At 39.1% G+C, this 17,619-nt stretch overlaps 1 protein-coding gene across 1 annotated transcript in view; it reads right to left on the reverse strand.

Annotated features, from left to right (window-relative positions):
* The window catches only part of LOC109824565 (protein-L-isoaspartate O-methyltransferase-like), a 21,363-nt gene extending 14,053 nt beyond the window's left edge, over window positions 1–7,310 (reverse strand). The window contains exons 1-2 of the mRNA XM_020391193.1: window positions 7,040–7,310; window positions 4,907–5,177 (exon numbers count right to left, since the gene is read on the reverse strand). Coding sequence (XP_020246782.1) covers window positions 4,907–5,177; window positions 7,040–7,207 — 439 coding nt within the window. The 5' untranslated portion in view covers window positions 7,208–7,310. The remainder of the gene's footprint in view (window positions 1–4,906; window positions 5,178–7,039) is intronic.

The raw sequence follows: 17,619 nt of genomic DNA on the forward strand, positions 1-17,619 counted from the left end.
CAAGCCCAATCTGTAGTGGGCCGAGCTCGACCCAACCCGTGATATACTCGGGTCACGGACCGGATCCAATCCCAGACCCGAATCAAAGAAATAGGTCCGACCCACCATTGACCCGGCCCATATTGACCCAGCCCATCCCGACCTACCATTGACTCGGCCCGATGCAGAAAAACAGTCACAAGGACAGCAAACAAGACCTTTCCTCGAACATTTTGACGAATATAACTCAGAGGAATTCAACTTCTTGAACATCAACGGTTAACATTTTTCTTTTTTCCTCTTGTATTTATAATTTAAATTTAAACTAAAAAGGAAAGTTATTAATTTCCCTTGGACATAGATCTTCCTTCGAAGTCTGAATCATGTATATCTTTGTGTTTGCGATATTTTTCTATGTGATGTGTATCTTTATATGCGTGCGTGAGTTTGTGTATATATCATTTTAAATAAAGAGTGAAATAGAAAAAAATAATTCAAATATATTTTAATAAATTATAAATACAAATACAAAGTTAATATACTTTAAAAGCTAGAAAATAATAAAATTAGGAAAAAGCTAAAAAAACCACAGGATCAGAGAAGTAAACCCCATCCACTCTGACCCGGTCCGGCCTTGAGCCCAACAGGCCGGGTCATGGGCCTAAACTAGCCTAACCCATGCCCACCCTTAGGGGTATCAGCCAAGTCCACGATTTATTCCGATGTCTTTTGGAGGGATTGCTCATTGCTCATCAAAATCTATGCTCCTCTTTTTAAGCTATTGAGGATTGTCCATGCAGATAAGAGGCATTCTATGGGTTTTGTTTGTGACGTGATAGAGGATGCAAAGATTGAGATAAAGTTAGCTTGCAATAGGAAGGAGTCTGTATTTCGACCTGTTGTTGAGATCATTGAGAAGCATTTAGTAGGGAGGCTAGATAGTCTACTACATTTGGCTACTTATTACTTGAATCCCTATCATTACCGTAGGGATAAGACAGTTCATAAGAGTACGATGGCTAAGAATGCTATTTTTCGTTGCATTGATGTTTTCTTTCTTGGGATCGACGAAGTGCAGGACAAGATTGCATGAGAAGAACTCATAACATACAAAAGAGCAGAAGGGCTCATATGAAGTGGGTTGGCGAAGCGATACTCTTTGAGATAACTTTGACCCAAGTATACACTTAATTATAGATAATTTTAATCTTCTCTTAACTTCTAATCTTTTAATTGCTAAATAAAATGATTTTCAAAACTGATAGCTGGAGGAGATGTGCCTCATTTAAGGAGGATGGCAACAAAAATACTTACTTTGACTAGTAGTTCCTCGGCTTAAGAGTGAAATTGGAGTGTATTTGAGGGGGTAAAGTCTCTTTAATCCTTATCAAATTATCTGTAGAATATCTCAGTATCACAATACTTGCTTGAATGCTTTCTAATTGTATATTTTGTTGTACGTGAAAAACACATACAAAGAAGACGAATCGGCTAGATCCGAAGAGAATAAATGTCTTTGCCTTTGTGCAGTTTAATAAGAAGCTCATCCAAAAAAGACTAAGTTAGAACAAAGAGAGACCAAAGCAAAGATGTCCTTCTAGCTAATGATGATTCAATGGCACTGAATAGGACGTTGGGTAAAGTTAGAGGGAGAATGAAGAGGAAGAGGAGATCTTTCCAGGTAGCAAGCTTTCTTGGATGATTGTTGCAGAAGCTAGTGGGGTAAATGAAGACCCACACAGGAGGAGCAAAAGAACACTTAGAAGGCATGCTGTAAGGACAAGGATAGAATATGAGGGCTCCTCTAGTGCAGCAACTGATGAGGGGATCGAGGAGGAAGGGTCTAGTGGTGATGATTTACATGAGGGCAATGATGATGATTTTGAAGCTCCTTCTGAGGAAGAAATGGATGAGAACATTCGCTACAAAGATGATAAGGACTAGTTAAAAGAGTTTCATTAGTATTTTAAAGTGTTCTGACCTTTTGGGATGTTTTAGTTTATGAACTTTTAATAGTTTTACACATTAGTGTATAACGACTTTAATTTGAATAGCCTTGAAGTACGTTTTATATTTTGTTTGGTATGTTTTATATTTTTCATGAATTACGATATTTTGTTGTGATAAAGAATATATTTGTACACTAAAAATTTCAAAAATGTACAATTCCGCTTAATCCAATTATCGCCGCATAATCCGATTAATCACTACTTGAGATTGAACCGAGTATATAATGAAACCGTGTTTTTTTAGGGGGGTGGAGGCCCACCTAAGCATATGTCCTAGCTCTTCATCTATGTGTGAAGTAATATTTCTTTGATGGGTATCTATGTGTGAAGTAATATTTCTTTGATGGGTTATAACTGAAACTTAAAGCATGCATATAGTGTAGTTCAATGATCATAAACATTTCAAAATATTTTATATGATTTCTTTATATTTGATTATTCAATAGATGTATCCTAGTCTATAGGTGCATCTATTCGTGGGGAGCAACACGAGCAAAGGCAAAAACCCCTTCGACCAAGTATCATTAGATATGAAGCTTTATAATGGTCATATTGAGCATTTAGCGAATAATAGAAACACTAACTTGCAGCTATATAATAATTTTTGTGGGTATTAAGTACTATTTAGCATTTAAGTGTTCCTCTAGCAACTCTCTGCTATAAAGGTATTCTGTATAGACTAGTTAATATATGTGTGCTTTGGAGGATATTTGTATATATAGAATAATTGTCCAGGTTAACCTAGACAATATGTCCCAAGTCATGCCAAAATTTGTTCAATATTCAGATCGTCTCATGGACGGGGTTATACAACACTATCATGGACCTGAAGGCCACACATCTAGTTGATTGCAACACTATCATAGACCAGTCCCCAAACTAGTGATGTAAGTTTACTATATTGAGCACAATTACCATAGTATTGAGTAAAAAATTTCGACTAATCTTCTAAACACAAATCTAGGAGGCTAAACAAGTTGATGGGAGGGGGCAAGTTAGTGCACAACATTTCCATGATTAAGACACTCCATAAAGTGAAAAACATGGTCGGTTTTCTAGTTAACAATCGTGTGCATAATTTAAGGTATTTCTGCAACGCATATACTTCATATATTGACATTGGCTGATTCTGCCCTTGTAGATCAGTAGGCTCTGGATTGACTCAGAAGGAGCACAACCCGGAACCTGTGGGACAATTAGTAACTACAGGAGATGACTTTGATCCATATTGGTTCCGGGGAACTTACTTGAATAACTGAAACATAGCTAAGTTTTGCACTACTAGTGGAACCATAAAGCAATTCAACCAAAGAGGTCCATGACCATTTCAAAGAAAAATCATTCTTGCCTATGAAATCCTTGGGAGACACTCCTCTCCAAGCCTGTCTGTGAAGTGAGCTTGCGAAGATCATGGCTTCACTGTAAAATTACACAATTTAAAATGAACATAGACTGAAGCTTGACTTGTTTAGTAACCTTAAGTAATTGTATCACTTTTCTACCTAAACGCCGCATGCCAGTATTGTTTAATACCATAATGCAACGAAAAACAATAATTCATGTTTCTTCTTTTGAATATGTTCACATTATATGCTGTACTGGAAAGGCAAAATCTTCATACTAAAAAGGAATTACCACCACGCCTCATCCTTCAGTACTTCCTCAAAACTTATTGTCATCTGAAGTGACAAAGAAGTTAATTAGATCCACTTACTTGGGGCAGTGTTGCACGAAGGGTAGAAGAGTATACTTCCCTAGTAACCAACCATTTTTAACTAATAGAAAACATAAGTTTGAAGAGTCCATACTTCATAGTTATAGCAATCATGATGAGCAACATGACTAACTCATATCATGATTGTGAATTAAAATTGAAAAAAAAACGCAACATAACTAATAAAGCAGGTATTGTACAGAAGCCTAAACAAACTACAGTGCACTTGGGCAACGGGCTTACCCATTATTAGTATTAAAATACACAAGTGTCCACAAAACCTAATTTCAGTTAGTGTAATCTGCAGCACTAGCAGTTCAAGGACAACCAGAGAAGCATCATAATGTAGAACACAGCAACGTATTAAAACAGAAACCTTCGAAAAACACTGAAAACCTTGTGAGAATGAATGAAGAATACTAAACAAAGGTGGACCATCTGAAAAAAAAATACTAAGCACATAAATTTACGTACTGAAGCATTCATGACCATAAATATCAAACATTGAAGTGGAAACTATTTGCTCATTAGAAATATATACGACAGGCAGAAAGCATGAAAAACAAATAAATTAAAGCAGTCCACCAAAGACTATTAAAAAGGGGAAGAAAACCTAAGCTAGAAGATATTTTAGAAAACAATTTATGGTATTCTATAATATGTTAAAGAGGTAATAAGTTATTACACTAACATGTTAAAGAGTTAAAGAGTTATTACACTTCAAATTTACTGCTACAAAGTGAGCTACCATCATCTCATCATCATTGACCATTTCATCTATGGAACACAAGAAGGTCCACAGTGACCAATATTCAATGCATCAACCTGATATTGATTCCCTGGCTCTAGTCTTTAACAGTTTAACCGATAAGGTTTTGATGCACATGCAAAAAGAACACAACCCATCTCACATTTAAAACAGTAATATCAATTGTTGTAACAATGAGTTGCATTTTGTATCTGCAGTTCTACATCACACGGGCATGAGACAATGACAAACCTTAAAAATCACATATACAACTTGTGGCACAAGAAAGATTCAAAATGTAAGCGTCCAAGCTACACAGGGAACTAATAATCCGAAATTTATATAGAAATCACACACCCAGCTTTCCTACTCAGAACAAAAGAACTATTTGAGAATATGTATTATGTAATATGTTAACAGTCATCAGTATGAATAGTAACTGAGCAGATCCATTACCTGAACCAACATCCAAGGCATGCATGCCAGGTTGCAAGTGTTCTTCCAACAATTCAAGACAAGTTGCATGCATATGTGGTGCAGAAATAGTTGCATTGTAACCAACAGGCATAGGACTATCCAAATAAGCTGGGTTGCCCTCTGGTACAAATAATCCCCTGTCTATGGTTTCCATCACTTCAGCAACTTTCCTTGATTTAATAATTCCATAATGTTGCAACTGCTCAACTAGACCTTTGTTTTTGCTAATAGATCCTTGAGTACAGAATCGCTGGAAATCAAAAATGAAGGAAAATCTTCTTCAGAAGGACAGTAGTTAAATAATGCATGCCACATGTATCCCAAAATTCGTGATTCTTGGAGACAAAATCTTCAAAGAAAGCATAATGTACAAAAGGCGTGAAAGAAGTATAAAGGCAAGAAATATTTATGAGTATGAGACTGAGCCAAGCTAGCCATCTTTATAGAAGGATTGTCATAACTCGCTTGCAGAATGACTTGAGGTTGTATACTGACACGGAAAAAGAAACTTGCTTTGAGAAAATAAAATTGATATATTTGTGATAAATGTAGTGACTAAGAAGTTTAAAGAGGAAGCGAAAATATGATCAATAGGGGGAAAAAGCAATGAACGGGCATCAACAATATCCAAGTAAAAAAAATTCCAAAGATCCTCCAGTTCCAAAGGCAAAAAAAAAAATCTCTCGATCCGAAGTAAGAAAGAAAATAGGTGCATTTCCTCCCGTTTAACATTGTTTCCATATAATGATCATAACATATCCATTACCACTTCAGTACGACCTATTGAAATCATTCTCTCAAGGAGTATAAACCAGTCAAATGCAGTTGATTATCACTCAACTGCAAGATGATTAAAATTTATTGTAAACTTATGCCAAATTTCAAGGTATCAAACTAAGCTCCGCTAAGAAATGCATCATTATGATCAAAATTCAGAAAAAAAGTATACTTATGATACACAACTCATTGAGCACTGCCTTTAATTATGGACTGAAACCTAGCTATCCAAGGATGTGTTTCTTACTGCATTTTAAATTTTGTAACAACATTTTTATAGAGAAACGCTACCCACAGATGGCAAATAAAATAAAATCCACATATCAGGGAGTATTTTTATCTCTTTGAGATAGAAGGATGATAAGATGCATGCCTCTAAGAAAACCTGTTAGTTTAAATGAGAATTAAGGTAAGAGATAACCTATTATTTGAAAAGTGCAAAGAGATAACAGACATTTATAAGAAGATCAATCTAATTGTCTCCAAATCCTGTGCTATAAAATTCATGTAAAAGGTCTATGAACTTTTCTAAATAGTTGCGTGCATGCATCCAGATTATTCATGCGATAGATTCCGGACGTATAAGAAACTATAAAGACAACTTCAATCCACAAAATATTATACTCGAGATATTGCGCGCAGCTAATCATCATGACTCATGACCACAGGAAACTGATGGCTTGAAACGTTATAAGACAATTTATTCTTGTAATCCAGTGCAGAGGCAAGAGAGAGCAAATATTGAACAACATGTAAAGCGAATTAGGATGTGCTTCCTCCAGACTCCATTAGACAACTGAATGGGTTGGCTGTCATGATTGATTTTCTCTTAACCCAAATAGATTACATTAGTACTCAGACTAACCCTAACCCAGTTATTGAAGTCAAACTTCAAATAACCCACCTATTCTATTTTGGTACCAGTCTCTTTCCTCATCTTTCAGCGTATTCACTTTATTCATGGGCAATAAATGGAGTAAATGGAATAAATGGCCAATCTCAATACATATATATTCCATGTCTTCTATTTCCGGGCCAACAGAAGTAATAGCTATATTAACCTACAAGGATCCATCTTTTCTTTTTCTTTTTCTCTTTTTTTTTTCTTTTTTTTAGTAGCATATAAAGATTCATCTTGAATACTACTTTAACCTGGAATTGAAAGTATTGCTAGAATATAAAATTATAACCCTCCACGCTCGCCACGACTTTGGAGTTTTCGTACTGTTAAGTGGTACTTGATGGTGTCGATTTTTTCCACAAAGAGAATCCAATAATCAACCTAAAACAAAAAGGCCCAAAATTGAAAGGCAAACAAAGAGGCCAGCGGAGTACCTGCATCTTCAGTAGAGGGTGGGTCCCGGAGCAGAACGAGAACCCAGTGGCAGTGGTTGCTGTTGATGAAGGGGATCGAAGAAAAGTGGAGGACGAAGAAGAAAAGGATGACGTCGGCAGAGGGGAGAAGAGATTTCTCAAGAGGTTGGCAGTGTAGAGTGAGGACATCGCTCGTTTGCTTGATCTCTGTTGGCGTTTTATTAAAACGCCAGCGACGGCTCCCTTTTCTCCCCCTTCGACAGATGGGCATCTTTGGACGAGGGGAGCTGGCTACGTGTGCCCGCTAGACTTCTCGCGAGTGGCGCGGGGCTCTTCTTGAGGGTCCCTTCTGCTACCTTGTCGGGCCGGGTCCGGATAACACTAAATGGACACGGATCCAAACCGTATACTTAACCAATAGCTAAGTGGCAAGTCTGTAGGGAGGTTCAGTTGGACTTTCGCTCTAGACGCAGTCTGGTGTCCTAACCAGACCCGGCCGGGCCCGAACCAGGTGTGGGCTTGGAAAAAGCCCAAAAAAATCCGGGTCCGAGTCCGGATTGTGTTGCTGAAGCCCAACCTAGGCCCGGCCTGACCCGGCCATTAAATTTATATATGTTTTATATATATTTTTATATAATTATATTATAATATGGTCATTAATGTATACTTATATATATATATTTCTAAATGTATATTGTTTGTTTTTGAGGGAAAATTGCCATAACCTCTAGTTCTAAGTATATATAATTGCATATATTTAAGTATGCAAGCATATATATGTACAACTATATACATGTACACACTTGTAAGTACTAGTTGGATTGCAGGTGCAATGCACGTGGTAAAATTTTTATCATTTATTATAAAATTTTAAATTTATTTAGGGAAAGATTTGTTATTAAATTATTGAATGTAAGCAATGTATCAAACATATAGACATAAGCTAAAAATTCAACATTTGAGCAATGAAATTTCATTTAGTGATTGATTGGGTGATAGTACACTTGTTGCATCTATAACTATCTCGTATTTCTTTTTGTTATCAGCAACCATAGTGCTTCCGTTCTTCCTGTTGGCGTCATTATCAACAAATTTAAGTCTTGATAGCCCGCTGTCTTGCTTCAAAAGATTACCACTTTTTTTTCATTGAATGACTTGTCCAGAGAAACAAGCCCCCTTATGCACAGATTGAATTGTCGAGTTGTTATCTGAACCATTCTGCAATTTACCATTAGATAGTGAAGTTTGATTGCTTCCGGATTTATTACGGTTACGTCGTTTTCTCATACGACTCCTCACTGACGAAGCAATGATCCCTTCCTTAATAGAATTCAACACACCCCCAAGTTGCACCTCTTCCATTTACTTCTTTCACCGAGAGAGGGGAGAATAAGCCTTCTAAGTTGCCCAAGGTCACAAACATTACCACTCTCTTTTAATAATTTGGCATGGTAATCTACATGTATATGTCGCTGACACCACAAGCATCGCTATACAGGAGTAGGATTGGCACCAATAAAAGCTATATCACACATTTCATCACATTAATGGCAAAATGAAGATGTCTCAGGATTCTCATCCAACTCAACACATCTCTCTGACCAATGATGCAACAATTTAGCTGAACCCGCATGAGCTACACACTTACAATCCTTTGTTGCATATTGTGAACAGTAGACATGAGCCGCCACACCACAAACTGAACACCTATGAAGACGAACGCTGCAGCTTCCCTTTGTGCCTCCAACTTGTGGAGATACCAAAGATGATAAGCATACACAACAAGTTGAAGAGTGCCCACTGCAAACATTGTCCTCAATCCAAGATTGATTAGAGACGGGACATTTTAATTTCTTCCACACTTTCCTCCTTTCTCTCGCAGCAGCTTTGACACAATTCAACGATGCCTCCCTTTGTAGTCTAAGGAACGTATATATAATGACAAACAAACTAAATGTTCCAGTCACAAGCAATCCGAAAATTTTCGGGCTAAAGTAATCAAAGTGATTCACTATGTCCAAAAATCTATATTTTAAATCTATTAAGTCTGCTCAAGTTAGTCCCTTCTCAGTCGACCTTACTTCTTACCAAAGCCAATAATGGACACAAGAAATTCCTGAACCAAAATACAAGCAAAAGTGGAGTGAAACAATACAATAAACAAGGATTCACACCAATAATTTCCTAAAAATGTAAACTTTGCAAAAACTATGTGTATAATGTTAACTATTAATAATTTTATTTAGCAATTTAACATATATCAAAGGTATATCTTCCAAAATTAGGTCACCAGTAACATAATCACTTAAAAAACATCTTCATTCACCAAAGACCTAACCTCAACTAAATACCATTAAGTTGTTGATCTCCCGACAGTTCCTTATGTCTCTTACTGTTTCGTCATGGTTTATGGTCATAGGAAAGGCTAAAACAATAACAAGGACAATGGAACATTAGCAACATTTAGCAATAAAAAATAACGCTTAAAAAACATCTCCATTCACCAAATACCTGACCTCAACTAAATAGAATCAAGTTGTTGATCTCCTAGCAGCTCCCCATGTCTCTTACTGTTTCGCCATGGTTTTATGGTCATAGGAAAGGCTAAAACAATAACAATGACATATCAAGACATATAACCTTCTGAACACAAAGTAACATGAAACATGAATGCATAGGGAATTAGAGCAGATCACCTAAGTACTGATTGAATCATTGATAATGAACAAAGCAATATAGAAATCAATCTCTCATATAAAGAACATTCTTTTTAAACAAATACCCATTACATCTATAATATTTCATACATTATAATGTCTACCAATATTTCTTACATTAACATCTAGATATGTAACTATTATGTTACCTCTTGAAGTTTTAATGAAGTAGAAGACAAGTTAAGATATTATAAGAGAATTCCATATTCAAATTTCCTTGGAAACAAGATTTTCAAAATAAAAAAGATATAATTATTTAAAATGTATTAGATGATACTAGTCGCTGAGCGAGCACCCTTGAACGCGGAATTATCAAGAGTGGGTTGTGAAGAAGATGATAGAAAACACAAGAACAATTCAGTTTTGGCGAAGGAAAATACCTTCTCTAGATTATGAGAATAATAGATTACAAATCCCTCTCTCACAATCTCTCTAGAATCAAGAATAATCTCCCAATTCTCTCTAAAATCTAATCTCTTGGTTAGGATCTCACCTCTCTGATTTTCCCCTTTAGAACCTTAAAACAATCCTCTTTATAGAGTTTACAATGTTGATGGTAAACTTGTAATTAAACAAACCAAAATTAAACAGGAAAACAGAGTCCCAAATGAACCAGGAAGGCCCATGAAACCATCACGGTCGACCGTAGAGACCGTCGTGGTCGACCGCGGAGACCATCGTGGTCGACCGGATCCAACGACGGAAACCAAAACCCTTTACAGGGTTTGGCCGGTCGACCGCACATGTCGCTGCGGTCGACCACCAAAAGTCTAAAGACCTCCCAGGATTTTGTCCACGTTCGCGGTCGACCGCGGTGTCACGTGCGATCGACCACTAGAAGCTCAAAATGTTTCCTGCAGTTTTTTCTTAGAATCCTTGCCTTTGCCGCCTTCAACGACTTCATTCACGTTTCTATTCTCAATATATCATGAGAATTATCTATCCTCAAGCTCCCATGAGGATCGCTAAGCTCCCAAAGCAAGAAAGAAGATACACCCGTATCATGGCTCCCCCATTTAGAAACTTGAAGTCTCTTTAAAGTTAGAAATATAGCTGAGGGAACTTGCGAATCCCTCCTTCTTTTTCTGAACCACTTGGGCTTGCTAGGAATCCTGTCTCGACGTCCGATCGGAAACAACTTCTTCGTTTCGCATCTCGTCATAGTCACCTTCCGCTCCAAATTGTAACCCTCTTTCAGTGGCTCCTCATAAGAACTAATGCATAGCACAATAAACTTCTTACTTGCATTCACTAACCTCTTCGCCCGGTTCACCGTCACTAAGTTTGTCTCCTTCAGAAGAGATGTCGAACGAAATATGAACTTTTTACCATCTTTGGTGAATGTGTACTTCTGAGCCTGCCTCTCGTAGATCGCGTATCTATCCTACAAAATAGGGGTTGCCAAGTATAACCTGACAAACATCCAATGGAACTACGTCGCACATAACCTCGTCAATATACGACTCATGGAGCATAAATCTGAAAGTGCATTGATCAACTACACTCGGTCTCGTCTCCTTCTGAATCCACCCTAATGGATAGGGCTTTGGATGCTTGACTGTCTTCAGACCCAGCTTCTAAACCAGTGCCTCGGATATCAAATTCTTCTCGCTGCCTGAATCAACTATGGCATCTACTAAACTAGTCTTCATCTGTAACTTAAGAACAAAGAGCTGCTCTCTAGGGTCATCGTCCTCTTTCTTAGCTTGCTTCCCCATCATAAGGTTGATACTATGGTTGGGCTCTGTCATCCCCGGGACTTCTTTCGGAACTCGAGCTATCACGTATGCATTTTTCTCCTCCTTCTTCTTCAACCCCCTTAGCTTGAGATGATGATACTTATCCTAGCACTGATCAGCTACGTACCCTGTCTTCTTGCAATGACTACAAATTAGTTTTGCTTTCCCTGGATCACCCTTCTTCTTCTCCTCCTTAGATTGAGAACCGTTAGACTCGCCTCCAGCTTGTTTTGCATCTCCCTTTGCCTCGTTGCTCCTCTTTTGTTTGCCTTCAATGGCAATAGCCTTCATGCTCACCTCTGCAATAGATTCCACCATGAATAACTTTATCTCATTTCGGATGTAATCGCTCAATCCCGCCATATACTTCATAGACACCGAATATTCCTTCGTCGTAATATTAAGGACCATCGTCTGCTGCTGGAACTCCGTGGTGTATTCTTGAACGGTTTGATTGACTCTTTGGCACAAGTCGTACCACTTGTACCAATGCTCCTCAAGGAATCCCACTGGGTAGAACTGCTTCCTCAGCAACTCCTTGAATTTGTTCCACGACATTGTCTTCCTTTCCTGCTTGCAATAGGATTTACACCATGTCAATGCATGCCTCGAAAGCTTCAAAGTCGCGAACACGAGCATCTCCTTGGATGAATATCCGTAGAGGGTAAAATATGTCTCCATCTGCTCAATCTAATCATCAAGCCTCTCGACGTTGACACTCTCATCATAAATAGGAATCTCTACCTTGAAGTCTATTTTTAAATTCTGGTAAGAACCCTTACCCCCTTGATGCAGAATAGTCTTGATAATCTCAGCCTCCTCATCAGAATTAGATTCCTCGCCCTTCCCATCAGACTCTATAAGTTTTTTCTTGCCTTTCGAAGAAGATTCCCCCTTTTGTCCTTTCATGGAAAAGATTGACGAGCTGTGTGAGAGTTGAACCTATTGTCTCCATCTGTTTCTGCAATGCATCTAGTCTTGCTGAACTATCCCCTTCAGTCATCTTCTTCTTCCTTAATCTCTGAGCTCCTTCCAAAGAAATAAGGATCTCGCATAGCTTCTTGTATTGCGATCGAGTAAAGACCATGCACAGGATCACCCCTTCACAGGATCTAATCGTTCTGATACCAACTTGATACGAGTCGCCGAGCGAGCACCCTTGATCGTGGAATTATCAAGAGTTGGTTGTGAAGAAGATGATAGAAAACACAAGAACAATTCGGTTTTGGTGAAGGAAAATACCTTCTCTAGATTATGAGAATAATAAATTACAAATCCCTCTCTCACAATCTCTCTAGAATCAAGAACAATCTTCCAATTCTCTCTAAACTGTAATCTCTTGGTTAGGATCTCACCTCTCTGATTTCTCCCCTTTAGAACCCTAAAACAATCCTCTTTATAGAGTTTACAATGTGGATGGCAAATTTGTAATTAAACAAACTAAAATCAAACAGGAAAACAGAGTCACAAATGAACCCAGGAAGGCCCAGGAAACCGTCGCGATCGACCGTAGAGACCATCACGGTCGACCGGATCCAACGATAGAAACCAAAACCCTTTACAGGGTTTGTCTGGTCGACCGCACATGTCGATATGGTCGACCGCCAAAAGTCCAGAGACCACCCAGGATTATGTGCACGTTCGCAATCGACCGTGGCGTCATGTGCGGTCAACCACTGGAAGCTCAAAATGTTTTATGCAGTTTCTTCTTAGAATCTTTGCCTTTGCCGCCTTCAACGACTTCGTCCACGTCCCTATTCTTAATATATCATGAGAATCATCTATCCTCAAGCTCCCATGAAGATTGTTAAGCTCCCAAAGCAAGAAAGAAGATACACCCGTATTATCAGATCTCAAATCTATGAAAAGAAAGTAAATGTTAAGAGTTCAAAAACTTTCACATTTTCAGTAGAGAGAGAGAGAGAGAGAGAGAGAGAGAGAGAGAAAGAGAGAGAGAGAGATTTCGATATGATACCGATACAACTAAAATTTAGATGTCATTAGACATAAAACATAGAGAGGGGAGGTCATGGTAGACTAAAAAATTCTAGAAGAAAGCCATCAAAAGCATTCACGCAGAAGAAAAGAAGTTCGGACTGAATCTTGGTTGTGTTGGCTTTCTTAAATTAGAAATAGGCAAAAAGAGCATTGCATTTGTAGGCTGTCTAAAAATTTCTGCGGATAGCTGATCCACGTCAAACACCAATGATGGTAGTTATAATTTGACGACTTCTATAATAACAATTCTATAATTAAATCAACAAATGAAGGCTACAATTAGAAGATTTTTACGTAGATCGAGAAAGTTATAATTCGACGACCTTCACGACAATCGATGGAAACTCTGATTCAACAGTCTTCACCGACAACTACGGGAGTTACAATCTGACAACTCCCACATTTTAAGGAGCTAAAGTGTAGATTACAAAATGACGATCTCTGTTAATGCCCTAATGAAAGATATTAGAAGTCAGCGATCTTTTTAAATTCCAAAACGCAGAGTTCATTTCTGCGTCTCAGATTCATAATGCTGTGCGAACACTGCGTTTTCAACCTTAAACACATACTCAACTCTGTGTTTCAGGTCTAAAACACAGAGTTCAAGCCCAGAACACTAGCTTCAGCATTTGACTCGTTTAAACACGAGCTGAATGGTTCCAAAACCGTTTTCTTCACGATTTGAGGGATTTTGGCCCACTTAGGAGCGAATTAAGGGAGCGGTTACACCCCTTAACCCCACTATAAATCTCAACAAACTAAACTGAATTAGATCTTAAAGCATCTTTCAGCAACCGAAATTGTGAAGCTTTAGTACTTGGCTTATTAACCGAATTTTCGGTTCAAATCAACTCTTTCACAGAGTTTAAATTTGCACAGAGTTCATAAACTCAAAAAGAGTTCTAACTAACTTGCCTCGTAAGTTTTATCAATCATTCCAGTGAAGTGAGACGGTCGGATCGTCAACAAGAAGTAAACTCGACACGAGTTTCGAGGGAGGCATCTCATCGCTACCATGAAGAACCCAGGTTAAACAAAAAAAAGGATCTCTGTCAACCCTTCTCTCATTTATAAATGAGAATCTGATATAAGAAGTGTAATTTCTTTTTTAAGTTTGTTAGAGAGAAATTGAATCGAGAGAATTGTAATTAATTCTTTTTCTTAGTCTGTCAGAAAGAATAATACAAAAATTCGATTCTCCATTTTCTTCTTCAAATTTTCCCATCAAATAAAAGATGGCGACTCCGCTGGGGAGTAGCTTCATAGATGAAGAAGTGGTCGTGCAATCTGACGTCAACCTCATTAGAACAACGGTCGAGACTCTCGTCGTGGAATTCGATCAAGCCAAGTATGAGGAGGTACTCTCCTCCGGATCCCTTAGCCCCAAGTCTAGGCGCAAGATCCGCACGGTCACCCACAGGACCAAAGCTCTATTTATTGCTAAATCATCAAAGGAGGCCCTCCCCTTTAATCAAGACTACTCGAACAGCCCCTCCTCTAAAGGAGTGGACTCAACTTCTGCTAAACTCGTTCAACGAGTTGAAAATCCTATACCCGCATCGACACAACGGGTGTTGGGTCATAAAAGGCCCATTAAGGTGACAAGCTCCATTAACACTGACAACCTTGCTGCGAAAACCTTAAGACATGCCAAAAAGAATACCTCTTGATGGAGGAGAATATCCTTACAACGAGCCTATCTCCGAGAGAGCCGATCTCTCAATCAACGCAAGAGCCGCATTTGTGAGCCTCAACTTGAGCACTGTGTTTCTACTCCCAAACGCAAGTCTCAGGGTGGTGAGGCCAAATACGAGCCCTGCGTAATCCAATTAAAACGCAACCCTCAAGGGAGCGTTCCAAAATCTTAACGCAGTCTTCAGGGATGCGTTTCAACACCAGAACGCAGTCCTCAGGGACGCGTTTCTCAAATCAAATGCAACTCTCAGGAGTGCATTTCTAAATCAAAACGTAGGTCCCTAGACCACATTAATCGAACTAAACACAGTTCCCAGGAACTCATTCCAAAATTCAAATGCAACCCTCAGAGGTGCGTTTCACCAAAACGCAGACTTTGGTCTAGTGTTAATCAAGTTAAACATGACCCTCATGTTTCTTCTTTAGAACGCGATGTGATTCGTCGTGTTCAAAAAGATCAACATAGATTTAAAACTCATGTTTCCCAAGAACCAGTCCCATCCCCTGATGGACAGGGGGTTCCATCTCCACCCTCATGCTCTGTGAGAGATTCCTCTCAAGTTTTTGACTTACAAGAATTGATGTTGAGAGAAAGACCGATGCAACAAGCCGCTCATTCATGTCACTGTGAGCGACTTATCTCCGCAGTCCTCTCAGAATGCCATGCTGCACTTCTGAACCGAGGCGGTCAGTGTTTGACCGATTAATGAACGTCACCTGACCTGCAAGCAATGACGACACTACAGGAAGAAGGCTTCGGAGACTGAATATCTTGCGGTTACTATTAATATGATCGGCAGAGGGAAAGCCTCAGCTCTTAGCTCTGATGATTCCGAGATAAGTCATTCACCGAATGTTAGGGAAATCTGTGATGAGTTTGAAGGAGTATATCGGCACACTCGGACTCGAACAGGAGTCATTCCTCTAGTTAACTATCGAAGACTAGCCAGGGGAAATCAACTTCTGATGAGGAACACTCAGCCATCTCAGTCCTCAAGTTCTTTTGTAGCGTATGTGAATCCTATTTACATGACCGAAAGCTCAGATGACCTAGTAAGGACGATCGATGAACATCAAGCCATGCTCCAGGCCCAGCAAGAGACTCTCAATCAACTACGAGATCTGATGACTCAGCTTATCACAGAAAAGGTCCAAAAAGCCGAATCCTCTCGAAAGACGAAATTGTCAAAAGGAAAAGATAAAGTGAATGAGAATTCGGACCATAAAGCTCACAGTATAAAGTCCACCTTTGAAGAAGAGAAAGAGGGCGAGAACGAGCATAACCCTCAGTCGGCCAAGATGGAGGAATTAGAAGCTTGTCTCAATGTAATTGCCAATAGGAACGAGCTCTAAGATGGTGGAGTAGTGCGGCCTTATCCCGCAAAATGGGACACAACTCCCTATCCTCCAAAATTCAAGGTCCTGACTCTACAGACTTTTGATGGCACGAGATCGCCGAATTAACATATCTATTACTTCAAGTTACAGACTGAAGATGTGATAGCGAATGACGCCATATTGACTCACCAGTTCATTGGCACCTTTAAGGGGGTTGCATTTGAATGGTTCATGAAGTTACCTGCTGGGTCTATTCAGAAATGGGTAGATCTAGAAAGGATTTTCTTAGCCAAGTTATTTGAGGATGATTTAGAAGTCTCTGTCCCGACCCTTCTTGCCACTAAGTAGAGGAATGGAGAATCCATAAAGACCTATGTGGAGAGGTTCTGAAGCATAGCCCTACAATGCTCATTAGGTATGACACAATCTACTTTAGTGGAAACTTGTAGGCACAACTTACAGACCCATCTCCTGGCTCAAATGGGAGTAGCAGAATGTCGCTCCTGGAAACAGTTAGTTTCACAGGGAGAACAGGCAGAATAAATTGTTGCCCAGGTCAAAGCTGAAGAAGCTAATAAGTCAAAGCTGCAAGCGCAACATAACCAAGGCAACGCTCCTAGATCTAAGGGAAAGGAGACTCTGGCCGCCGATACCAGCACCCGAGCGCCACCTGCAAAACAGGGTAAGACATCGAATCAAAAGAGGGTGCCCAAGTAGTACTCTTTCAAGGAGGAACATGTGGACACCTTATTCCAACTACTTCGGAAGAACAACAAGATGAAACTTACTGAAGTGAAGAAACCTGACGAAGCAGGGAAAGTAGATGATCCTAACTACTGCCGGTATTATAGAATGCTAGGACATCCAACGAAGAGATGTCATATCTTCAAAAATATTCTGCAACACCTGGTGGATACTAATGTACTCAAGCTGAAACTAAAACAGAAGACCGTATCCACCAATTTGATATCGATTCAGTTTAGAGATTTTCCTCCTATAACAGCAGCAGGTGATGTTATCCCCATCTCCAAGGGAGAAATACACATGAAAAATGCTGACTCGCATGGTCAGAAGGATAAAGGTTTGGTACCCCTTACTACTCCAAATGGAGAAA

Source organism: Asparagus officinalis, chromosome 9 (genome assembly GCF_001876935.1).
Source record: "Asparagus officinalis chromosome 9, Aspof.V1, whole genome shotgun sequence".
Lineage (NCBI taxonomy): Eukaryota > Viridiplantae > Streptophyta > Magnoliopsida > Asparagales > Asparagaceae > Asparagus > Asparagus officinalis.